Source organism: Silurus aristotelis (assembly GCF_946808225.1).
Source record: "Silurus aristotelis genome assembly, chromosome: 12".
In the NCBI taxonomy this organism is placed as follows: Eukaryota; Metazoa; Chordata; class Actinopteri; order Siluriformes; family Siluridae; genus Silurus; species Silurus aristotelis.
The window spans coordinates 11,160,525-11,187,739 of NC_139585.1; the positions used below are offsets into that span (position 1 = coordinate 11,160,525).

At 38.7% G+C, this 27,215-nt stretch overlaps 1 protein-coding gene across 1 annotated transcript in view; it reads left to right on the forward strand.

Moving 5' to 3' along the window:
* LOC310734491 (testican-2) overlaps positions 1–27,215 on the forward strand; it is a 48,861-nt gene continuing 21,646 nt past the window's right edge. The window contains exons 1-2 of the mRNA XM_083556614.1: positions 1–432; positions 25,594–25,639. Of these exons, the coding sequence (XP_083412740.1) occupies positions 238–432; positions 25,594–25,639 (241 nt within the window). The 5' untranslated portion in view covers positions 1–237. The remainder of the gene's footprint in view (positions 433–25,593; positions 25,640–27,215) is intronic.

Genomic DNA, 27,215 nt, shown 5'->3' on the forward strand with positions numbered 1-27,215 from the left:
CATACAGAGAGAGAGAGAGAGAGAGAGAGAGAGAGAGAGAGAGAGAGAGACAGAGACAGAGAGAGACAGAGAGAGAGAGAGAGAGAGAGAGAGAGAGACGCACACACACACCTCTCCTGCCTGAAGACATCATTATCCCTCACTGTTCAGTGAGCAGTGTGTCTCTGTGCTCTTGGACTATAGACTGACGGAGCTCTTCATTGCACACACACACACACACACACACACACGGGACAGATGGCCGGTTTAAGGAGTGCAGTGCTTCTTCTTGTTCTGCTCTGCGTGTTGGTGGGATGCTGCGGTGTTCAGGGCGCTGTGCGGGGCGGAAAAGAGTCGGACAATACCGGCGGCAATTTCCTAGAAGACGAGCAATGGCTGTCTACTATCTCCCAATACAGCCACAAGATAAAGCACTGGAACCGCTTCAGAGACGTGAGCTCGCTTCCCTTGCATGTGTTCTTGTTGTATTGTATTGTATTTTATTTACAGGGTGTTACAAGCTTTCGGAAAAAAAAAAAAAAACATTATATGCATGTTATATCTATGTTGTGTTCATAAGCAGGAATGGTGTGTATTTCCTTTGAAATGACTGTACCGGTGAGAGACTCGGTAACTTATACGTCAGCCTCTAAATTTACCCGTTACCGATATCTATTTTTTATATTCTAGTTTTATTTATGTTTTTAATTTAGTCCAGTTCACGAATATTTTTTTTTATTGATACTTTATTAAATTTAAGTAATTTCCTATAGTAAGCTGGGCGGTTCAGTAGGTAGTCATGCTTGCTGATGTTCCTTGAACGCGCGTGAGCTGGTTCTCTCAGGTGAGTTCCTCCAATCTGCCTGGTTCACATCTTCATTTGTAGCTACCTCTCTACATGTCCTTCTCACTTCCTGATGTTTTTTTCATACTTAAACAGTGGGCTGAAAGATAATATTCAGTAATCGCTCACCTGGCAACACATTAGAAATTCAGTGGTGACAGTGGTCGATTGTCGCCACGCCCGAGTTGCAAAAAGACCCTCGGATTGTCAGCAAACTAAACCCTGGAGACCCTCACTGTCTCCATTCCCATGTCTGCCCAATAGGTTGTAAATAATATTCAAGTAACATCACACTAGTTTGTTTACTTGGTCAGACATCATTTATTGACTATTTCCTAATGAAAGGTTCTATATAGACCCATATTAGTGGTCCCAGTTCCTCTCTTTCTCTCAATGTCTCTCTTTCAAAAACACAAGAAACATTTATTATTTTACTTATGATGTAGAATTTCCCAGATGGTTTCCAAGAGTCCATTCATTCTTGATTAAGTTACCGACCCAGGATATATTCGGTGTGTAATTTAATGATTTATTGCAACATGATTACACACTGACTGTTTAGATGACCATGGTGTTCGTTGTTTGGTGTCTTGCAGATAGCTTAAATGGTCTATTAGGTTCATTACATCAGCATTAAACCACAGCCTTAGACACCTCGAGATCACCTTACAGGATCGTACACCATGCTGCTGTTTAGATCCCACGAGAAAACCATCAAACATGTCCAGGTCAAGTCACAATTTATTTAAAGGCACATTTAAAAAAAACTATAACTGTTGACCAGAGTGCTGTACAATGCATTAAAGAATCTTAAATATACAACAAAAAAAAAAGAAAGAAAAATAAAAACTTAAGACAAATGAGTATGTTTCAAGACACAACATAAAATCTTCAAGATTCGTTGAGGATGTGGAGTGGCCATTCTAGATCCTAGATCTAGCAATTGAGAATGCTCTGTCACCCTTTGCTCAACCTTTATCCAGAATTCGTCAAGTTCATTTGTTAAAGCCCTTTTCGTCTTTCATTGTAACATGTACTACTATTGGGAATAAAAATCGCTAACCATTTAAACTAATTGCAAAAAAAAAAAAGCCACAAAAAGAATCTGTTATGTTTACCCTTTTTCTCCAATATGGATACAGTATTGGGAATTAGTCTGCTCACAAATGAGCATAGTGTCTTTCTAAATAAACTCAACCTTATTACAGATTTAAAATATAGCAAGATATTAGCTGCAGATTGATTGCGGGTTACGGTAACTAATCTTATTGTGAGCGTGGCATGATTGAAATTGAACCAAGGCAGCGTTGCTAGGCCATCAGGGATGAGCAGTAGCAGTATTGCTTCACCCATATGATATCTTCCTCCAAACAGGGTTCTTGATTATTCTCTCTATGCCTTAATGGATATTTATTGATTGCCACATACCTCTGCCTAGACCGAGTTTTACAATACAGGAAGGGCAAGGACACGTATGATTGCCTACACACACCGCACTCCTTCACTGACACAATGTTGTCTTTCCCCAAATCACACTGTGTGAAAAGGAGGGAGAAAAATGTCAGCCGAAGACTCTGCTGCTCTCCCAGGAGCTGCCGTCCACTTGATTTAGAGCCTGCAAGACACATATTGGTTTATTTATTTCGTGTGAGATTCTCCTTTGATGAGACAGCAGGATGCCTGGAGCAGAAGCAGGAGCAGGGCAGGTGACAGGTGAAGGAAGAGACTTAAGGAGTCAAGCTGTGGGGGAGTAGGTGTTGTGTGTATTAGCAATCTCTGGCTGGAATGTAAACATTTTTGCAGGCTGCTGCAATTACTGCAGATTAAAACGGATGGTTTCTAATTGTGTTTATGCCAACATAACCTCTAACATCTAAAGAATGTAGGCATGTCCCAGTATTAAAAATTAAGCATAATTATTTTACCTTTAGTCACAGTTTGTCACAGTATTCTGCAAAATATATATATATATATATATATATATATATATATATATATATATATATATATATATATATATATATATATATATATATATATATACAGTGAGGAAAATAAGTATTTGAACACCCTGCTATTTTGCAAGTTCTCCCACTTAGAAATTATGGAGGGGTCTGAAATTGTCATCGTAGGTGCATGTTCACTGTGAGAGACATAATCTTAAAAAAAAAAATCCAGAAATCACAATGTATGATTTTTTAACTATTTATTTGTATGATACAGCTGCAAATAAGTATTTGAACACCTGAGAAAGTCAATGGTAATATTTGGTACAGTAGCCTTTGTTTGCAATTACAGAGGTCAAACGTTTCCTGTAGTTTTTCACCAGGTTTGCACACACTGCAGGAGGGATTTTGGCCCACTCCTCCACACAGATCTTCTCTAGATCAGTCAGGTTTCTGGCCTGTCGCTGAGAAACACGGAGTTTGAGCTCCCTCCAAAGATTCTCTATTGGGTTTAGGTCTGGAGACTGGCTAGGCCACTCCAGAACCTTGATATGCTTCTTACAGAGCCACTCCTTGGTTATCCTGGCTGTGAAGCTTCATGTCATTGTCATGTTAGAAGACCCGGCCTCGACCCATCTTCAATGCTCTAACTGAGGGAAGGAGGTTGTTCCCCAAAATCTCGCAATACATGGCCCGGTCATCCTCTCCTTAATACAATGCAGTCGCCCTGTCCCATGTGCAGAAAAACACCCCCTTAAAACATGATGCTACCACCCCCATGCTTCACAGTAGGGATGGTATTCTTGGGATGGTACTCATCATTCTTCTTTTTCCAAACACGTTTATTGGAATTATGACCCAAAAGTTCTATTTTGGTCTCATCTGACCACATGACTTTCTTACATGACTCCTCTGGATCATCCAAATGGTCATTGGCAAACTTAAGACGTGCCTGGACATGTGCTGGTTTAAGCAGGGGAACCTTCCGTGCCATGCATGATTTCAAACCATGACGTCTTAGTGTATTACCAACAGTAACCTTGGAAACGGTGGTCCCAGCTCTTTTCAGGTCATTGACCAGCTCCTCCCGTGTAGTTCTGGGCTGATTTTTCACCTTCCTTAGGATCATTGAGACCCCACGAGGTGAGATCTTGCATGGAGCCCCAGTCTGAGGGAGATTGACAGTCATGTTTAGCTTCTTCCATTTTCTAATGATTGCTCCAACAGTGGACCTTTTTTCGCCAAGCTGCTTGGCAATTTCCCCGTAGCCCTTTCCAGCCTTGTGGAGGTGTACAATTTTGTCTCTAGTGTCTTTGGACAGCTCTTTGGTCTTGGCCATGTTAGTAGTTCGATTCTTACTGATTGTATGGGGTGGACAGGTGTCTTTATGCAGCTAACGACCTCAAACAGGTGCATCTAATTTAGGATAATAAATATAGTGGAGGTGGACATTTCAAAGGCAGACTAACAGGGTCTTTGAAGGTCATAATTCTAGCTGACAGGTGTTTAAATACTTATTTGCAGCTGTATCATACAAATAAATAGTTTAAAAATCATACATTGTGATTTCTGGATGTTTTTTTTAGATTATGTCTCTCACAGTGGACATGCACCTACAATGACAATTTCAGACCCCTCTGGGGGAGAACTTGCAAAATAGCAGGGTGTTCAAATACTTATTTTCCTCACTGTATATATATATATATATCATCAGAGTGACAGTTCAGTAATTCATGTATTCAACCTTTCCTTCTACCAGAATTCTTATCTGGTAAGCAGAATTGCCTTCTCACATATACGACTGATATACAATATATATATATATATATATATATATATATATATATATATATATATATATATATATATATATATACTCTATTTATATATATATATATATATATATATACTCTATTTATATGCCATATTTCACAACATGTTGTGCTTTATATACAAAATGTCTTTTTAAAGCATCTGAAATAGCATTCATGAGATTCCAGGTGACAGGTGAGGAGGAAGTGATGCACTTGAGGGAACAGCTGGAGTGAGTCGGGGTCTCAACTCTCGACAGGGTACTGAAGTGAGTTTAATTTATTGAATGGACCAGTGAGAAAAAAAAATGAATTGACGGCTGCACTGGTGACGGATGAATTGCGCTGTCATGTTGCTCTAACACCTTTTACCTCATCTCTGTTAAAGTACACCTTTCACTATTTGATCTGGATAAGAGCATCACCCAGGCAATATGACAATATATCAATATCATAATGTATTAACATCATGATCCACTTGCAGTGTTGTGCATATCACCAAGTGGCATTGATTTTAATTACTTTATTTATTTTCTTTTTTAAACCCATTCCTAGTCACTTAAACAAACAGCATTTTCTCATTCGGGGATATTTGTTTTCTTCTTCCTTGTTTTCTACCATTATAGAGATATTTCATCATATGCCCTTAAGCTGCAATACCATTGTGTTCTACAGTCTTATTTACATATTTAAATGAAATGTAAAAAACTAAAAAGATCCAGTTTATTTGGAAGAGAATATATAAGGGTTTGCAGTACAATGATCAGTGGAATCATTTTTCCAGCTCAGAACTTCCTACTTTGTACTTTACTGTCAGAATGAAATGGATTCTCACAGTAAGCTAGTGCAAACCCCAGTGGTGGATGAAGTATACAAAGCAGATACTTAAGTAAAAGTAAAGATAAAGTAGGAAAAATATGACTCCAGTAAAAGTATAAGTGTTCCCTTTAAACTTTCACTTAATTAAAAGTACAAAAGTATTTGCCTTCGAATGTACTCAAGTATCAAAGTACTATGATGTGTTATGACTATAACATCCTATTATAATTTGTATCACTGTTGCTTAATCAATTCAGTTTATATGAAAAGACTCTTGTGTTTCTTGTAGCATACCAAACTTTTAATGGAATGAAATTAATTGATATCTAATAAATTATCATGAGCCCAACACCTACTTTTGTACGACTTCAAAAGAATCGTGCAAATAAGGCCACGGGTGCTGTGGCAAGTTATTTAGGAGTTTCTCCCATCATTTATTCTTCTCAAAATGTTATGCTTGCTGTTGAACTGACACTGAACTGTATGTTCGTGATTAGTAGGTACCACAAACCGGCAATGCTGGTTTTAGGTTGAATGATGCACTGGGTGAACCAAGTCATGACCCAATGTTTCACCCTATTTTATTGAACAATTAAATACATGTCATTGTGCACAATTTATCAAACTCTCAGAACCAAGAACCATACAACTCCTTGAAAAACCATAGCCATAAGATACAGACAACATCTATATCCTCATCACATATGACTATTAAATTAGCCTTTTAAACTGTACGGGAGAATCCCCTATTCAATACAATCACAGAAAACCTTTATCATTTATTCATTTATCATTCATCTCAATTAAAATGTACTAAAAATCAGTAAGTGCTAGTTTAAGTGCAATCTAACTAGACTAGTTAGGTTGTAATTGTTTTGTTAAAAGCTACACACATTATGATAAACTACATAATATAAATTATAATGTTATTCAATCTAAAAGAAATATTGTTGCTCTATGTGTAAAAGCATATCAGGCAACACAGCATAACTGAAGTGATATACAGTTATTAGACTATTTCATTAAATGCATTAGCTTATACTATTCTCATAAAGAGATGAGTGATAGAGCTGTATACACACCTTTATGTTCTGCATGTTTCCCACCATACTTTTTTTTTAAATTGGGCTGCTGAGAGTTTAGACCTTTTTTTTCCATCCATATTTTAAATTTGGATTCAGCTCCCCTTACTGACGTGACGTCACCCAAACCCGCCTCTCCTTTCTGAGTGTATGAGTCTTCTCCTGGGGGCCGGTGCACACTTTGGGTCCCGAAATGGTTCATTGATGGTGACATGATCTAACAATTGACGCAACTGTGCAAATAAGGGGTAAAAGAAAACCATAACCAAAAATCTGCCATCAAAACAAGTTTAAAACAGAGCATGTGCTCTACGCTGATTGGTGGCTTACTGCGTGTTTAAACAGTTAAGTTTTTATCCCCTCATAAATCAATAGAAAAGACTGATTTTGCGAAATGCAGTTGAGTAAAAATGTGAGATATTTTCATTTGAAATGTAGTGAAGTGAAAGTAAAAGTCTCCTTAAACAGAAATACTTGGTTGAAGTACAGATATGCGAATAAACTACTCAAGTACAGTAACTAATTACATTTACTTCTCTACTGTCCACCACTGGCAACCCCCAATAAAACATAAGCAAGATGCTTTATTAGGATTTGTAAAGGTGTCTTCTAATATCTTTGTAGGATGCCAAAATGTCCATAAAATATGAAATAGCAATAGTTTAAGATTCTCTTTTTTATTCCAGAATATACCACAAATCCTGTGACCTTGAGGTAGAAACTCTAGATGTGTAAAAATGGATTCACAATGGATTGGATTCAGGATACACGGAATGACTCACAGACATCATCTATGATTCAGCAGATCCATATGAAAGGTTGTTCTGTTGTTTGACTTTATGTGAGAGCTGAAAGATCAGGGAGAATAAAGGACATGGTATTAAAGGGCCTCAGAGGTAAAATAGCTGCTTTTGTGTGCTCTTTGTTAGGAGGTATATCTGCATAGTCTTGCCTGTAGCAGTCAATTAACTGATTAGATGGAGGATAGTGGTTGTTGACACACGAGACATGTGTGTCAGTGTCCTTTACACACTGATGGTACACATTTACCCAGCTGCCCCCTCGCCCACCACGAAACCTGCCGATTTATTAGTCACCATTAACTAACCACGCACGAAAATGACAAACTTACAAACAGAAAACCTTCAGGACAACATGATTCCAAATTTCCACCAATTTGGATGTTTTATTTTTTCTCAACTCTCAGCTCTGAGCCTTCTGAAGACGGACTTATTGTCGTGACCCTTGTGGGACACGTGTTTATTGGATCAGACGAGCTGTGTAACTGCATTTTGTTTGTCTGCTGTGATTCTTTCACCACAGAAAAAAGCAAACAGAATGTAATCCTTCTGCTGGTTTGAGATATGCTTTCATTCGAATAGCATATGAAAGCACAAAATCCCAAAGCACAGAAAATAGGACAGCAAACATGAGCTGTCTGCCTTATCCAAATGTGAACTGTTTTAAATATTACGGCACTTATGAATCTTTAATCAATATGTATGTAAATTACTCCACATTAGAAGCTCATTTGCGCTCCAAAAATAAAAGCTTTTTTTTTTTTTTTTTTGGTACTCACACAGAATCATAAACATGAAGCTTATTTATGTAGATATGCAATGTGTACAAATGTCTTCATGATGCATTTAGTGATGCCTAGCTGATTAAAATAGATTGCAGTTGTTCTCGGTTGAATTTCATTACTCTCATGAGCATTTGGAGAATGTTCTTCTGGAAATTGTAACATGCAAAATACTCCAGTCAACAATCATGATCTGTGAAAAACTTATTCATTTGCATATAAATGTAATTACCCCTCACTGAGCCACACAGCGGAAAACATAGCCTTTTTAGAGACAATTAACTTGGATTTCATTTCAGAGAATATGTGAGGATTGATCAGGAGAGACATTGTGACAATGACTTAGTCTATGTCTAGTCAGGGAATCATTTTTCACTTATTAAAGACTTTAGATAGCATTTATTCCTCTGAGCTTGAATACTAATGGCTGAATATCATACAGTTTGAGGACAGGCAAATGAACAGACGGATGGATGTTTTATTTAAAAAAAATTGCCTATGCCCATTACCTGCAACCTTTTAGTTGTATTTTTTTTTGTATGCATTGCTTAATTAAACTCCCACTAATACATTATGGTGAGTTGAGTTTTCATCCTACATGTGGTATATAAATCATAGAATATGTGTAGTATTAGCAATATTATTAGCAATTAGCAACATAGTAATATTAGCAATATGCACATTATGCAACAGGCATGAAAATGTGCTGTGTTGCAAAAAAAGGTTGGGGATTTCTGGAAACACATCCTATTAGGGCTGACTAAGTATGGAAACAGTTTAAAAACGGTAGCTATAAGTTACAATATGAACAAAGATTTCTTTACTCAGATTCATTCCCCAGTTACTTTTCCAGAATTGCTTCGTATTTGAGCTTTATGTGTAATGATCATGAACAGACCCCTGCCCTAAAACCCTGGTGGCACATCAGTATCATTTTCATCACATGCATGACCCATGCGCATCATTAACAGTCAAACGGCTGATTTGTCAGACAATTCCTCACTGGCAGGCCGCTAAATGAATAAACTTGCGGCAAAATTATTTGCTCCGTAGTCTGGCTGGAAGCTTGTGCGCTGCTCAAGATGGAAAAGAAAAACAGATGCATAGCTTTGTATTTTCAGGTATTTGTCATTTCTGTCAAGGCAATGTGTGTGCCAGGGTAAAGCACTCATGCTAAAAAATGAAAAATCTTTTTAATACATCCATTCTAAAATATAGGATCTAGCATCAAATGAAAAGAGGATATGAAACGATTGTTTGTGTTGATAAACTTCCAGAAATGACTGGTACTAATGTTATGAAGCTAAGAAGAAAAATAAGGGAATAGTAAAGTGAACTAAGGCTATATTAGTCAAGACTACTGTCAGGAGAATTCATGCAGGAATTGAACAATAACCACTATTCCACCTGACAATGATTTTTTTTCTACACTGCCTAAAATGTAAACATTCGCAGCACATTCACATCAACATATTAAAAACTATAGCTTTGTTGTTGCTGCTGTTATTCTTTACAGTTTAATTTACATGCAACTCTGGCACTTTCTCATTTATCTTCATTTGGAAGTAACGCATTAACACTGATCATTAATAATTGCAGCAAACCACAAAAAAACTGTTGTCTTTAGTGTAATTTATAGCTGCATTATGATTGTAAATCAACCAGATTGACTTGAATTGTGTCGCTAATATATATTTAGTACAATAATGCTGTCATATTGCATAGTCAGGTACAGTGCCAAAAGGCATGAAAGCGACAAGGCTGATGATAGTAGACTATGTTAATAAAAGCTTTTAATTTAATGTATTGTCAAATGTATGCCAGTAAATTGAAGTAAGTCTGTTCTTTTTTTGTATATGTTTTTCTCTTCAGTCTAAGAGACTAAGCGTTCTCTTGCCTATTCCTGATATGCTTCTATGTACAGGGCTACTAAGTTCTGAAAGAAGGTTGGAGGATGTGGAGATGGTGAAGCAAGAAGTGGATTGGATTAGTAAGGAGGAAGTGAGAGCAGCAATTAAGAGGATGAAGAGTGGAAAGTCGGTTGGACAAGATGACATACCGGTAAAAGCGTGGAGATGTTTAGGAGAGATGGCAGGGGAGTTTTTAAACAGGTTATTCAACAAGATTTTGGAAGGTGAAAAGATGCCTGAGGAATGGAGAAGGAGTGTGCTGGTACCAATCTTTAAGAATAAGGGAGATGTGCAGACCTGCAGTAAATACAGTGGAATAAAGTTGATCAGTCACACCATGAAGTTATGGGAAAGAGTAGTGGAAGCCAGGCTGAGAGAAGAGGTGACCATCTGTGAGCCACAGTATGGTTTCATGCCGAGGAAGAGCACCACAGATGCATTATTTGCTTTGAGAATGTTGATGGAGAAGTATAGAGAAGGTCAGAAGGAGTTGCATTGTGTGTTTGTGGATTTAGAGAAAGCGTATGACAGAGTGCCGGGAGAGGAGTTGTGGAATTGTATCAGGAAGTCAGGTGTGTCAGAGGAGTATGTGGGGGTGGTGCAGGACATGTATAAGGACAGTAGTGACAGCAGTGAAGTGAGCAGTAGCAACGACAGACTGGTTCAGGGTGGAGGTTGGACTACATCAAAGATTGGTTCTGAGCCCTTTCCTGTTTGCAGTGGTGATGGACAGGTTGACGTAGGAGGTCAGACATAGATTATGATGTTTGCGGATAATATTGTGATTTGTGGTGAGAGTAGGGAACAGGTTGAGAAGAGCCTGGAGAGGTGGAGGTACATGCTGGAAAGAAGGGAAAAGAAAAGTCAGTTAGAGTAAGACAGAGTACATGTGTGTGAATGAGAGGGAGGGCAGTGGAGTGGTGTGGTTGCAGGGAGAAGAGGTGGAGAAGGTGGAGAAGTTCAGGTACCTGGGGTCAACAGTGCAAAGTAATAGAGAGTGTGTTAGAGAAGTGAAGAAAAGAGTGCAGGCAGGGTGGAGTGGATGGAGAGTGATAGCAGGAGTGATTTGTATTAGAAGGTTATCTGAAAGAGTGAAAGGGAAAGTTAATAGGACTGTGGTGAGACCTGAGATGTTGTATGGTTTAGAGACAGTGGTATTGAGTAAAAGTAAAAGGTGAAGCTGGAGGTAGCAGAGCTGAAGATGTTTAGGTTTTCATTGGGAGTGATGAGGATGGACAAGATTAGAAATGAGTTTATTAGAGGAACAGCGCATGTAGGATGTTTTGGAGACAAAGTGAGAGAAGCCTGATTGAGGTGGTTTGGACATGTGCAGAGTAAGGAGGCCAAGGAGGAGGTTTTTGGATGTAGTGAGGGAAGACATGCAGGTAGTTGATTTGAAAGGGGCAGATGTAGAGGACAGAGGGGTATGGAGGCGGATGATTCGCTGTGGCGACCCCTAATGGGAGAAGCTAAAAGAAGAAGAATAAATTTTTTTTTATTTAATATATAAAACTAATCAATTTATGTTTGCCCTTTTATGTATTCTCACAACACCATAAGAAATCACCTTTTATGCCCGGTTCATACAGACTCATGAAATCATTCCATTTGCTCATCCCTCGACCTTTTTGAAACCCCAAAAAATTAGCACATTTAATTAACTGAAATGTCTGAGTATAACTATGCCTTACAAATGGCCTACATTTTGCCGCACTCCTCATTAGGAGGCAAGACGCAGGGGACACTGCAATTTGGCTCACGGGCATCATTTGCTTCATCTTCCTCTAAATTGGCCGTCCTTTTTTTTATAATGTGTGTCATGTAGTGAGAAAAGACACGAGTCACACTGACACTTTCAGCTTCCTGAAACCTGAGGTGCTAGTGCTGAATAGTGATTTAATTTTTTTTTGTGCACAGCATCTTGTTTTTAGGTTCTTACTGTAAGGCTTTTGGCTGTAAGTAGCTATGAGCTGTTTGTGGCAAAAGCCAATGGCTATTATGTGTGACCCGCCATGACCTGGTACATTATTATCCACGAGGGAAGCATTTTTCTGAGTTTGCTTATGGTCATAATGATGCTGCTAATTTAGTTTTTGTACATTCAGTGGCTAATAAATCTTTAGGATGATTTTTGCTAGCTACAGTAAAGGCATAAGTGCATGTGCAACACACACACACACACACACACACACACACACACACACACACACACACACACACACAAAAAGAAACTGTAAACAGAGATGAAAACAGTTTTTGGATTGCAGAGGGTTTTTTTTAATTATCTGTATGTGCATGTAAACTATCTGTCTACTGCTATATATCCACAGCATAATAGTTAAATCTATATTTCCCTATTACCCAAACATTCTCTTTCAGCTAAGCTCATGTTAGTTATCTGTTCATTAAACTCTGATTGAATATAATTATTTTTTCCTTTTCCAGGGCAATGTAACTATTGCATGCTCAAAAAGTCTCTAGAAGTTGCCATATTGCGCCATATTCAGTGAATTGTCATGACCACTTGCATACTACACAATACACTAGAATACATTTCAATACAAAACAGTAGAACAAAGTTGAGTCGAAAATAAATCCTAATCAATTTAAAAATAAATAACATTTATTTGAAGTAAGAATGACTGATCATAAATTAAATGACTGACCACAATAAAAAAAAAAAAATGCTACATTTCTTTCAAGAATGCAGAAGCAGCAGTAATGAGAATAAATAGGCAAAAAAAGAGAAAATATGAAGGAGTTAAAAACCTTTATTTCTTTTATTATTTTTAATTGTATTACAGCAGATTAAAATGTATGGTTGTAAAAAAATTCATAAAAAACTAACATGAATGTACAACAGAATAAAGTTTATATAATTTACTAATTTCAAATGATTTTCTAAACGGTATTTGTTATTCCACTAAAGGGCAAAATAGAGCACGGACAAAAATCATCTTTCATCAAAATATGCTAGTGTAATAATTAATTAGCGAGCAAAATATTTTATATTTACATTTACATTTGCGGCATTTAGCAGACGCCCTTGTCCAGAGCGACGTGCGCTTGAATCTCTAGCAATAAATAAATCTTTACTGGTACGCAAGATTACAAAATTAATATTAATATAACTCTTGAATTCTACAAAGCAAATTTGGAAAGTGCTAATTTAAGTGTTTCAGGAAGAGGTAGGTTTTCAACCGTCGCCTGAAGATAGCCAGGGACTCCGCTGTACGGACATCTTGGGGAAGTTCATTCCACCACCCCGGGTGCCAGAACAGAGAAGAGCCTTAAAGTATACTTACCTTTCATTCTGAGAGAAGGTGGTACCAGTCGAGCAGTGCTGGAGGATATTTTACAATGATCCATGAAACAAAAAAGAGCTTGTTTTAGGTTTTCAGAATAAATATTGTTCCTTTTTTACCTCACTGTTTAAAATAACTTTTATATTCCCACCAGTTTGTTATTATAGACTGTTTTGTGAATAATTGCAGACTGTTTTGTACAAGATCAATAGAATTGTCCATTCAGAATGTCTTTTTATGTAGATGATAAATGAGCAATTGTAAGAGAAGTCGTTGATGTCTTTTTGGCCATTAAAGAGATTTTTTTTAAACCAGCTCACTTGACATGATGAAATAGATGAATTGTACAAAGTTTGCCGAACAGTGATGTACACACTTATTTGTTCAGGCAGTCACATTAAAAATGTCAATATAGCAAAAACAATGATCCATCGCAGCTCGATAGAGTTTTGCTGAATATGTAATTGGAGAATAGGTGCAGTTTCCTCTCCGAGCACAGAGAAAGTTGATCTGTTATTCTGAAAAGACAGTAAAAGGTAGGTGGTGTAGAATAATTGCAGATGAAAAAATACTGAGTATTCATCGTTGGTAGAGATAATAATGGTGGTGGTTATAATTGATCAAAATTTTAAACGCCTTTGCCTACGCACGCTGATCTAAAGCAAACTTTAATAGAATGAAAGGTCATAGGATTATTATCTGTGTAGGGTTTATTTAGCCGGAAGTCAGATTTCTCTGGTTTTATTAGCTGCTTAAATGTCAAACTGAAGAAAGCTGTGAATCCATGACAGAATGCACATTAGTCATAGTCAACTGCAGAATTATTGGCACCCTTCTTGAACATAATATCCCGTTTGCTGTTGTTTTAGATTTTCTTTAGAGATGGCACTAGTGTTTTACCTCTAGTCTACCGCTATTAATTTAATTCAATAATCTGTTTTTAACTGCAAAAAACATTTTAGGGAGAATTTGATGGTAGAAAAGGAAGACATTTCTCCAGTTGTTGGGTTGAAAAGTTTTGAATCATCTTGGGTAGTACATTTTGCACATCATTTCTTCAAATCCTGGTGATATGATAATTTTTCTTTCTGTCTTGATCCAAGTAGGTTAGTTTAAGGGCTTTGATTTGCAGCCCAGAGGAGTTCAGAGACAGTATAGTTGGAGATCCTGCAGGCCTGAGTAATATATCATAAATTAACATTAAACCTGTCAGACAACCTATTGTTCGAATTCTGTTATGTCTCAGTCCTAGGAGGAACGAATCGGATAAACGCTTTGCTCATTTGCAGTTCATTTGCACCCAGAAATCATTTTAAAAACAATGCAATTTCTATTTTTTGGGGTCACATACACTTACAGCATAGACAGAATGATTAATGGTTAGCCAAAGAAGTAGAGAGGCTAGAGCAAACCAGCAAGGGTGAACAATACCCAGCAGACTCCTGTTAAATGGTAGACATAAACAAACACCAAATAATGTGGACAACAATGTATTTCCATTTTCCAACAACACACACTTTTTGCAGTAAAAAAAAAAAAAAAAAGCTTGTCGTATTATAACAAAGCTCTTATGCATAATAACAGGCAGATGTGGACGCTCACAGCTATGCTAATGAGCCCCTAAAGCAGCCACTTCACATAATATACTGTAGTGTATGGAGTGGGAATCTTTGTTCACCTCAAAAATGGATTCAAGTTTTCATCTGTGGTGATTTTATAGATACAATTAAAAAGTGATTCTTTAGATGTCTTTAGTTTGACATATATTCCATTAATTTCTTTTCATTAATATAAGAATTGCTTATTTTTTTTCAATAAGATTACCTCAGTGTACTTTTTATGCTAGTTTGATAGAACGCAAGGTACAAAACACATTAAATATGTTCATATTGAAATGTTTATTTAATAAATATATAATGTAATGTGCTGAATCATAATTGTAAGCGCTAACGGGATGCTCTGACCTTACTTGGGGAGTTTTATTGTGCTGTTATAGTGGTGTCTCGAAACATCTCAATTATAAGGGATGATGTTCAGATTTTCATACTATTTCTTACTATTTCTTACTTACTCATTCTGATGAGAATTTCAACATAGAAAGAAATATCACGCTTTGGACTCAAAAATCCAGAGTGCTGAGGTAAAGAGGAGATAGTGGCATACAAATGAAATTTGAAGTTTTGGATCCTGATTGTGCAGAGTGTAGAGAAAAGGTGAGACAGCTGAACAGACTGAAAGACTTAATCTTGGCTGCATTTCCATAGTGAGAGAAGAATTGAGAGCTAAATCCAACTGGCACCACTATCAGTATGCAGTTGAATGGCATTATGGGTAATATAGGAAACTGTCAAAAAGATACTGGATCAGAGATCGCTGTAGATCACATACTAATGGAAAGGAATAGTATGATTTTGAATTCTGTAGAGTTTTTTTCAAGTGCCGTTCGAGGATGTTCTACAGTGATGTAGTTTCTGAGCTGAAATTGAATATGCAGTTCACAATGTTATTTATATAGTGCATGATGTTCACATATTAATGAGCGTCGCTGTGCTGTGGGAGGCTTTCGGATGCGAGTTATCAATGCACACACTCTCTTAGCTCATCGCAGTGCTTAATTCTTAATGAAGCATCTGCTAAGCACACCTGGCCTTTTCAGCTCTGCCATACTGCTCTGCTCTCTGCTGCATCCCAATTGCAGAATATAAATAATTTTGGAAGCGACACCACTGAGTGTCCTGCTGCATTTGTTCTTAAAAAATACTGTGTCTACCGCTACGTGCACTTGCCAAGGGCAATATGGCTGTCTCACCTCTGAGGCTCCACAGGCGTGCGCTATCTGACGAGGGGAAAGGCTGCCTCCTTCATGCTGATGTTCTTACAGAAAGACGCGAGAAGCGTTCCTGCAGTGAATCTCAAAGAGAAGTCTTTCGTTATTTGGCTGAGTGATCCTATTGAAATGACTTTAATCAGCAGTATTACCCGCTGTGAGTAACTGGACCCAATGCTTTTTCACTCAGATTTGTCTCTCAGTATTGCTTCCATAAGAAATCAAAATTTATGTAAGTTCAGACCTCCTTTCAAACATCTCATTCGTATAGGAGTTTTGTGGTCTATGGGTATTTCTTCAGACACAGACAACAATTAGGAATTAATAATAATCAGAAGAACTACTGTATATGCATCGTTTGTTTTGTAGTCTTAATTTTTTTAAAGGGTGCCAATAATTATAGGATTGACTATATAGCATTGTTGTTGCTTAATAGAGGTTGCCATTTGCAAATTGAACATTTTTGCTTTATCAATTAAAGTCATTAAACATTTACCCGAGCAATTTCACATTTCCTCTGATTCCATTAGTCAATATTCTACTTCTATGTTCAAACCTTTTATTGTCTTATTCTTGTTTTTATTTTTGTTTTCTGGGGTGTTACGAGAAACCTCTTTTACCTGAGGATTCAGAGACTTCTTATTGCAAATCCTCTCGAATGTCAGATTGTATTTCAGATAGCAGGAATAATTTACAGCCTTGCTTCATGAAGCTCACAGAGATATTATCTCAACACAACAACAGGGGAAGTCGGCTCACTCCCCTGGTATTGTGCTGGTTTTGAAGTTATAAATACGCATGCTCAGCAAACCACTGACATTGAGTTTTTAAGTTCACGTTTATTTGCAATAGTAACAACCCCCCCCCCCCTCCCCCCAACACACACACACACACACACACACACACACACACACACACACACACACACACACACAAACTGGTTTGTTGCAAAATAATAAAGATTAGACAGTCAGTTTTTGTTCCAAGAAACATATATTCTCTCTATTCTTTTTTTTTTTAAGAAATGAAAAGAAACCACATGAGGCAAGCTGTTACGCACGGACGAGGCGGAAAGCGGAGCTGTGCAAAACCAGGGTTTTAATGACAGAATGGAGTACAGTCAAATGAGCACTAACACAACCAGAACAGAAACCCGGAGCGAAGCGGCAAAAGCAAAAGGGCTGAAACGATAGTAGCGTGTCGATAGAGCAAGCAAACTGGCAGCAGAACGGGAAATCGTAGAGCTGACAGCTTGAGTCCATAAGGGCAATAACGGACGGTGTTGGTGGGAAGCGAAGCTGCTTATATGGGAGGGAGTCTGATAGAAGTCAGGTGCGCCGAGTTAGTAATCAGGCGAGAAGCTCCGTGTTGGCGGGGCATGTGCGGGCGGGAGTGCAGGGTGCTCCCTGACACCACCCCCTCCTCCAGGGGCGGCACCAGACGCCCGAGCCCTGCGACGAGGCCTACCCCTGCCCCGGGAACTCCACCAACAGCGCCGGGTCCAGGATGTCCTGCCGAGCCACCCATGAGCGTTCCTCCGGACCGTATCCCTCCCAGTCGACCAGGTACTCAAGGCGACCCCCGCGCCGTCGTGAGTCCAACACCTCGCGCACCGCGTAGACCCCTGGCTGGTCTAAGATCTCCGGCTGGATGGACGCGTCGGGGCCACCTAGAGAGGGAGAGAGAGACGGACAGTGAGGCTTCAGCAGAGACACATGGAATGTCGGGTGGATCCTGTACCTGGGCGGGAGCTCCAAATGGTAAGTCACCTCGTTGACCTGCCGGGCGATCTTGAACGGGCCCACAAAGCGGGGGCACAGCTTGCGGCAGGGGAGCCTGAGACGTAGGTCCCGGGTGGAAAGCCATACCTGGTCACCCGGCCGGAAACGGGGTGCCTCCAGCCGACGGGCGTCGGCGTGCCGTCGTGTGTTCCGCACTGCCCTCCGGAGTTGTGTGTGCGCCGACTCCCAGACCCGGTTGCTCTCCCGAAACCATGCGTCCACGGCGGGTACGTCACTGGGCTCGTCGGACCAAGGGAAGAGAGGTGGCTGGAAACCCAGCGTACACTGGAAGGGCGTAAGCCCCGTCGCGTCTTGGCGCAGCGAGTTTTGGGCGTACTCGGCCCATGGCAGAAAACGACACCAGCTCTCCTGGTCCTGGCTGCAATACGCCCGAAGATACTGGCTGAGCTCCTGAATCTTCCTTTCCGCCTGCCCGTTGGTCTGGGGATGGTAACCGGAGGAAAGGCTGACTGAGACCCCTAGGAGATGAAAGAAAGCCCTCCAGACCCGTGACGTAAATTGCGGTCCTCGGTCCGAGACGATCTCCTCTGGGAGGCCGAAGGTGCGAAAGACTTGGTGGAACAGGGCCTCGGCGGTCTCCAGGGCGGTCGGCAGGCCCTTCAGGGGGATGAAGCGACAGCCTTTTGAGAACCGGTCCACTACCACCAGGATACAAGTGTTCCCTTCGGAGCGGGGGAGATCGGTGACAAAGTCGACACCCAGGTGGGACCAAGGACGTTGCGGGACCGGGAGTGGCACCAACCTGCCCACGGGTAGGCGACGCGGTACCTTGGTCATGGCGCATGTGGGGCACCCTTGGACGAAGCGAGCGACCTCCCTCGTCATACCGGGCCACCAATACCGGGCTTGAACTAGCTGGAGGGTCCGTTATTCTGTTACGCACGGACGAGGCGGAAAGCGGAGCTGTGCAAAACCAGGTTTTTAATGACAGAATGGAGTACAGTCAAATGAGCACTAACACAACCAGAACAGAAACCCGGAGCGAAGCGGCAAAAGCAAAAGGGCTGAAACGATAGTAGCGTGTCGATAGAGCAAGCAAACTGGCAGCAGAACGGGAAATCGTAGAGCTGACAGCTTGAGTCCATAAGGGCAATAACGGACGGTGTTGGTGGGAAGCGAAGCTGCTTATATGGGAGGGAGTCTGATAGAAGTCAGGTGCGCCGAGTTAGTAATCAGGCGAGAAGCTCTGTGTTGGCGGGGCATGTGCGGGCGGGAGTGCAGGGTGCTCCCTGACACAAGCATCCAGCTACTCTTCAGGTTTTTATTTTTATTTTTTTTACCATCATTAGGTGACCAGTCACATTTAACTAATTAAGTACTTAACCTTTTTAAGGCCAATTTTGACAGAGTGAGCCAGTTATGATGTGCATCTGAGCTGTGATCAGATTCATAGCCACATTACTAGCTGAGATTTAGTCTACAGTTGATGCCTTTTTGAGTTTACGTTCTGGGTCCAGATCATATAAAATGAAACGAATACATTAAGAAAGTCTTGGATTTACTATTTTCTATCTCTATTCTCCTTTAAAAATAGTATTAGATCTGTGTTAAATGTTTTTTTAATGATGTTGCTGGCTGGCTTTTAGGGCACTGTTAGTGCTAATTCGTGTGTTGGAGAAATGGGAAGTACACAGTAACATAGCCAGGAATGAATGGTGTAGTAATATGCTAAAATATTTAACGAAAATGCACTAAATAAAATCACAGCATCATCTTGGCAATTAAATTAATAAATGTGATGTGCTCAGGCATTTTGTGTGGATGCCAGACTGTAGTACAACCATAGACTACTACAGTGGTTGTATTTATAATTTGCAGTTTAATTGTCATCAAGTTTATTTCTATAGGGTTATAGTGGTGTTGTAATTAATGTTGGAATTGAATTACTAACATTGCAATGTCATGTGGACCAATCATACCATTATACTCACACTAATAGGGGAAATAAAACATTTAATAAAGTAATTAAATAAAGACAGGAAATGTAAGTAATAAGGAAAATGAAATCCTATTAAGCTTTAACTACCCTTCCTTTTCTCCTCCTGTGGAAGGTCTTCTGTAATTCATCTTCTTGATATTCCTAAACTCAGTAGTCTAGTTGGTTAGTTGCCATAAAAAGCAATAGAAAATCTGTTCATATTTTTGTAAGCATATCTGAAATTTTTATGATGGCTTTGTAGACATATAATGAACATTCTATAAGATATTATATTTCAGAAAGTGGGTTTAAACCACATTCCAACATTCTACTGTGTTTTTTTTCCCCCAATATTCTACTGGTAGAATATTGCCATAAGCATCAACTAGGGTCATCTCCATATGCATAATGAGCAGATGTATTCATTTAAATATTCAAATGGTTTCTTCAGTTGGCCTTCTATTAATACCCGACATACATGAAATACACAAGTCGGGCATATGTAGCAAATTATCCTCCTACATCAACAAAAACATCATGAGTCATATAGGATAAGGACACCAAACATGATCCTCCTACTCTCAATCATTAAGCTCTTGCTGTCAAGGTGGTGAATCACCTTCATATCCCCACTGTAATGTTTCAATGAAATGTGGATTTTACCCAAATCTGCTTTGTGAAGCTTTGACAGTGGCTAAATTGGATTAGCTGTTTATATGTAAATGCATTTTCTTTAATGGTGTTTGAAATTGTCAGCTATTGTACATGTGCCTGAAGGGCAGTGTGTGTAGACATTAACAGATTCAGAACTTCCTAATGTTGAAAACACTAATCGCCGATTTTATTATATTGTGTTGAAGCCTCGCAAGTGTAAGTGTATCAAAGAAATCTTTTACAGTACAGGCTTAGAGTACATTTAGGCAAAAACGATTCTATCTGAAAACAATTTCATAAGTAGCTATTAACTGTTTTAATTGGAAAATGGTGGTAAATGATGTGGAATTGCTCTTTTAATCATTACATTGTTATTGTTATTATAATTATCATTTGTTGCTCTACAGTTCTCAACCCGAACACACTGCTTATTACACTCTGGAATATGATTCTCAATAACAAAAGCCTGTCATTATGCCTTAAACATTTTTGGAAAAAACACAAAGACTTAACTTTTATTAACATGTGGCAATAAATACAAATAAAAATAGTATTCAAATATATATTTGAAATTAGAATTATGTAAAGGTTTCTCTTTTTAGGAAACAAACAGCCCTTATTGAAATCAAAATAATGCTATTGTTGGCTATTAGTAGGGTTTTAGAGATGCAGGAAAAACTCCAGCAATCTAATACTTATGGTATGTGCAAAAGGAAGTCAATATGAACTGAACATTTACTCATAAACACAATTTACTTTGTTTGTTCAAGTACTAACATGGTTGCTTAATACTTGCTAATAAGCATCCAGGAATATGATTATGTGCCTCAGAAGTGTTTTGGTACATTTACTAAGAAATGACTGCATGACTACAGTGTACTTGTACAGTGTACTGTGATTAGACAAAGCATCACTTGTTAGACTTTCCACAGTCATTGTACTTGTGTAGTGGTACTGTGAATTCTACAAGCATATAAAATCTTTATATAAAAATGGCAAACACATAACCCAATTTGAGCACAGCATTAGATTGAATCCATTCGTTTAACACCTTGAAAGAGAATTTAAAGTGATGTTTAAGTCCTGGTTCTTTGCAGAGAAAATGTACCACATATTAAACATCTCCTTTCTTCCTTTTAACATTTGATTTATATAACAGACCAGTGGTTTTGCAAACATTTTCTATAAAGAATTTATGTAAGGGCTAGAAATTGTCTTCGGCTGGCCAGACATGTATTCAAATCCGGCTCAAATGTTTGCATTTCTTTCTTGTTAAGATGTCAATACTTCTAGTCTACATGAAAATAAATCGAAAAATAAAGACATCCAGATTAAAACTTCCAGTAGTCAAAAAGCTTCTTGTATATAATTTGACTACCAAATTTAACCTGTTCAATCTTTGTGTCATTGAAAAGCACTCTGCTGGTTTTTAGCTGTGATTCGACTGTCTTGATTGCTGAAAACTGTAAAAGTGTGAAGCTGTAGACTCTTGAGTGTTTTGAGCACATGTGCCAGACCAGTGTGGCTTACAGATGCAAATATAAACCAGGCTGAATATCCTTAGTGGCTCCCAGTGGGTCACGCTCCACTTACACTCAAGCATGATTGGAACTAAAAAGGTCTGTCTGTAGCACGCACATTATTCTTGTCTTGTTTGCCAATGCTGTTGGTCAGCAGATTGAATGTGTAACCTTCCCTAGAGAACGTGCAGAGACTTGCACAGACTTTTGATGTTTTCTTTTTCTTTTTGTAAGGGTAACTATTTTAGCATGTATACATAGTTTCAGTATTGCACAGAATAAGTCATTCCTCTAGAAGCTAAATGCTGCTTTATATGTAGATTCTATTTTTTTTATAGTAACATTCTATTTTTTTTATCTAATGCAATTATATTTTCATATTGTAAATGACATTTTATTTAGCTTATTATGTTTTTATTTTTGTTGAAATTGTATTCCATTTAATGTCACAGACAATTGTTAAAAGCATTTCACTGCATGTCATACCGTGTATGGTTGTGTATGTGAGAAAATATATTTGATTCGCTATATGGCCAGAAACCTGACCATCAGCCATACGTGCTTTTTGAACATCATATAACTCTTCAAGGAAGATCTTTCTCTAAATTTTTGGAGGAAGAAGATTTGTAAATCCTTATTCCCACACATAAGCTTTGGTGATGTCAGGCAGTTTGGGATTCTCAGTGAGCTTTTGCATAAAGATGTTCACAAACCTTTGGCCCTATACTGAGTATTAGTCACTGTTGTTGTACAGAAGGTGTCATTGAAGTTTTGTGTGTGTGTGTGTGTGTGTGTGTGTGTGTGTGTGTGTGTGTGTGATTTGGCTAGCACTATCCATCAAGCTGTGTTGTGTGTGTGTGTGTGTGTGTGTGTGTGTGTGTGTGTGTGTGTGTGTGTGTGCGTGTGTGCGTGCGTGCGTGCGTGCGCGCACGCGTGTGCCCTTGCAGGGTACATCTACGTGTGATAAGACGTGGCTCTAACGCTTTAATCTTGAGGACAGAGAACATTGTTCTGGCGGGTATCTCTAGTGTCTCACAGTGTTGCAGCCTTGTTGCAGCCAGGCTTGTGTCCAAACTCTGCCGGAATAGCTTTAGCATTAGTGCTAACACAAAGCCCAGGAGAGCTAGAGCAGCATCTGGACAGTTATGCTCCATTAACCCGAGCATCCCACTACAGTGTCCTTTGCTATAGCGGGTAAGCTAGCATTGTCAGCTGCTACAAATCCGACGACCTTCGGGATGCCCTGGTGCGAAGAACACAGCTCATCTCACCCCCCCCCACCATTTCAGCAGACACAGCCCGCTTGTCTCAGCATGGTGGGAGAACAGTCCGGGCTGTGTGGTGAAGATGCACATTAACTACGGAATTTATGTTATAGTGCTGTATATTGTAATGCTGAACGTGCACAATATAAGCAGCGTGTATGTTGTGAATGTTCATTATCCACTGTAAGTGCTATCATCGAAGTTACGTTTCACACAGCATCACACATCTCTGTTAAGCATAAGGGGATGTATGCCCACTAAAGGCTTTTATTTACACATTAGGTGCTAAAATGAGCAAGTGGTGCTGTGTTTGCTTTGGCACAGCACATTCTTAGAGTAAAATAAATCTGAGGAGTGTGAAAGGCGTCAAGCGTTTACTGTTTACTGAGAATGACTAAGCACTGAGAGGGAACTTATGTCTCAGTCTTTGCTAAGTGCTCAAATAAATGGCTCTTATTATGTCTTTTAGTGTTGTAGCGTGGTTCAAATATCAAGAACAATAAAACGATCGTAATGGTATTACTGTGCATATTTTTGCCAATACATCATTAAAAAGGAACGAGCTTGGGAAAACTCGTCATCTAACTGTGAACGAGTGTCAAAAACATCGAAGTATAAAATGACTTGCTAAGCTTTTGTAGATCACCGGCTTTATTTGTGATTTGGACTGAATTTTGGCGCAGTGGATTTTATCGCTGTTTTGATGTCCATTCCTGTCAGGGTGTATATGTGTGTGTGTGTGTGTGTGTGTGTGTGTGTGTGTGTGTGTGTGTGTGTGTGTGACTGGTCCAATCTTTTTGCCAATCATCTAAAAGAGCAGTTATTGCTATTGTGAATTTGCACTTGTATCTACCCAAACATTTGATCTCTGGACACTATAATTTGATCAGAGATGGCTAAATAATAGAGAGATGTATTCACACTCTTGTGGCACAACAACAAACAAAAAGAATGTTTGTCTTTGGGAGATCATAATTTTGATACCTGATGATGCCATAACCATTAATGACTGGTCATATTTTTATGAAGGATGACAGCAGCCAGGTGTATTTCATTTTTAATCAGAAAGACATGAACAAGGTTTTAGCTCTTGGAGGAAGTTTGTGTTACTTCTCAACCTATGTGATGGTTCAATAGATAAAAAAAGATACAATAGATAAAAGCACATTTCTTAGATTGTTACAGCATAGAAAATATTAAGGTAAAGTTTAGTAGTTCAGTAGCCTGCAGTAAAATCTACTATGTAAAAAAGAAACTAATCCTAAACTGGTTAAGAAAACAACAGTTGGAATGTCAATTGTCCAGGTACCATTGAATTAATTAAAATTGCTATACATGATATATTTTGCCTAGTTTCTTGACATATGGTTACACTTTTGTTGTTGTCTCAGAGACAACCTTGTTTGTTCATGTTGATTCAGTGGAGAAGATTTTTAGTGTTAGACCCTGGCTATGTCTGTTAAATACATATTTTAAACAAAATAATAGGAAAGCAGAGAATAAGCTTGAGTCAGTGGCGCTCTAACTAGCTGTAGCTTATTGGCATCAGTTATAATGCTCTTTTATTATGTGCCGACCTTGGGTTATACATGTACTTGAGCAGATAAAACTGTGGTTTGCTTCTCCAAGAAAAGAAATCAAAAGTAGTCTGTCTCGTGTGCTCTGCATGAAAACACACTTTTTGATGTGTCTATCACTGTCACTAACATATCTTCTAATCTCTTTCTCTTTTTATCCTAATGCTTCTCCTTCTGCTCTGCCTCCCACATGGAAGGAAGTTGAGGTGTGTAATTTTGTTTTTCAGTCTGGTGTCATGTTTTTTTTTTTTTCTTTTAATTGGAGGAAACTATAATACCGGTTCAGACTGCACTTCATGAAATCACTGTAAGCTGTTTTCCAGCTTGGAACGACTTTAGGGTCATGAGAATAAAAGCAGCACCACACTGAATTTCCACAATTTTTAGGTAGATTCCTTTCCGGCTGTGTATGAGCTATAAAATGTGAGTGAACATTTCAAAGCCATCAAATACGTATTTCTGAGAGAAATTCATGTGTAGTGCCTTCTCTTTTAGTTGTAGAATGCGTTGAGCAGAGTGCATTTCTTCCTGTTCTGTTATCGTGGGTGTGAACTTGCGTCAAGTTGTGATCTGTGTTCCCATAGTGACAGAGGCATGAGCTCTTTTTTGTAAGTTGTTACTTCTGTTTCATGTACGATGGAAACGTTAAAGAAAGGCCTTGTATCATTAAGACAAGCCTTTTGTTGTAATGTGTCTAACCGTATAATCATGTACATTATGACTTCATGAGTAACTGATTATTGTTTTGTTAGGATGACTACGTCAGAACTGTGGAGGATCCCCAGGGTTCTGAGGAAAGTGAGTACATCATTCTCCGCTCCTGGGTGTAAATTATTTCTTAGTTAAATTCATGCAGTGTATCCCACCATGGCTTATATTTACCACTTCACAGTTTTTTGTGCACATTTATTAAGCTTTCCTTACATTCATTCATTCATTCATTCATTCAGTTACATCATTCATTAAGCTTTCCTTTCTTTTGCAATAGAGCCAGTGACTAACACACATCTGTCTCTAGTTCGTCATAGTTGATTAAATCAAGCATTTAAGGTAATAGGATCATTTCTGACATGGTTTCCCATGTGCTTATTGTTCTGCCACTAACAAACACTCAACAGGAAACACTCTTAATCTTTATGCACACAATACTCTGCCACAGGTGTGTTCAGTCCCTGACCTCAGCACTGAAATAATCAAAGGTTTTAAAATAAAAGCAAATATAAGTGATTTCGTTGGGCATTGGAAGACATTTTTCTAGAATGGCTTGAGTTTACTTATATCCTTTGAGACAATCAGCAGTGCAATCATCACTTGTTTGATTACCTTTATCCTACAATGAAACATTTCTGTCCCAATTGAGGGATGGTCCTGACTTCCCTTTACAGGGAAATAGGGCTCACTAATTCATATGCTATGGCCTAAACACTCATCAGACCAAATCAAACCAACTGAATACTTATAGGATTTTTTTGAAGGGTGTGTGTTTGCACTTTCCAGCCTTAAAACAACAAATGAGGGAATATTATTGGGAAGCACAATCACACAAAAAACAATTTGCTGGTGCTAGGTTTTGCACTTACTTCCTATCTGGCTTCTACTATTCATGTGAACTGTTGTCATACCTTCTGTACTGGTTTTCTTCCATTATATTCAAGTTCATGACTCTGTCTGCAGAACATTTGCTTAATTTCCAACCATTCCCCCAGATAAGCTTTTGCACTCAATTGGATCCCAGACAGAAGCATTTAAAGCTATAGCGAGCTTATCTTTCCACTCACACTCTCAAGGCACAATAGGCACAGGATTTTAACAGACAGCTTTCTAGATAAGATTGAAGGCAATGTTGTACTGAGTAAAATGGATATGTCTTCTATTTCTGTGAAACATAGACTCATGCAATCTAAAATAGTAAACTGGATACACTGTCCCAAATAGAACAGACCAAATAGTCTGTGAGTTATGATTGACACAAATATGTATAAGTAGTAATATAACAAAAAAATTATAATAATTCACACTAGGGTATTTACTACGTACTTTTACTGGCAGTAGTGAACAGTGCAATTTAAGATGAAATTAGTTGAAACAACAAAACTGTTGCAACGTTTGCATCACACCTTTAAATTTGCATATTAACACAAATCAGGAACTCTGCCAGGAATTGTGCAGGTCTAATTTTTAGTTAGTTAAAGAAAAAAGTAAAAAAAAAAATGTTTAGAAACTCCAGACATGTTTGTGAAAGATGAGGCAAGAATAACAGATTAATTTTTTATTTTATGTTACTGCTCTGAGTGCACTATTGCTGTTAGACTGGTGAATGAGCTTCCTAGAATGGAATGGCAACGGCACAAAAAACAAGCATGTGGGCTTGGTG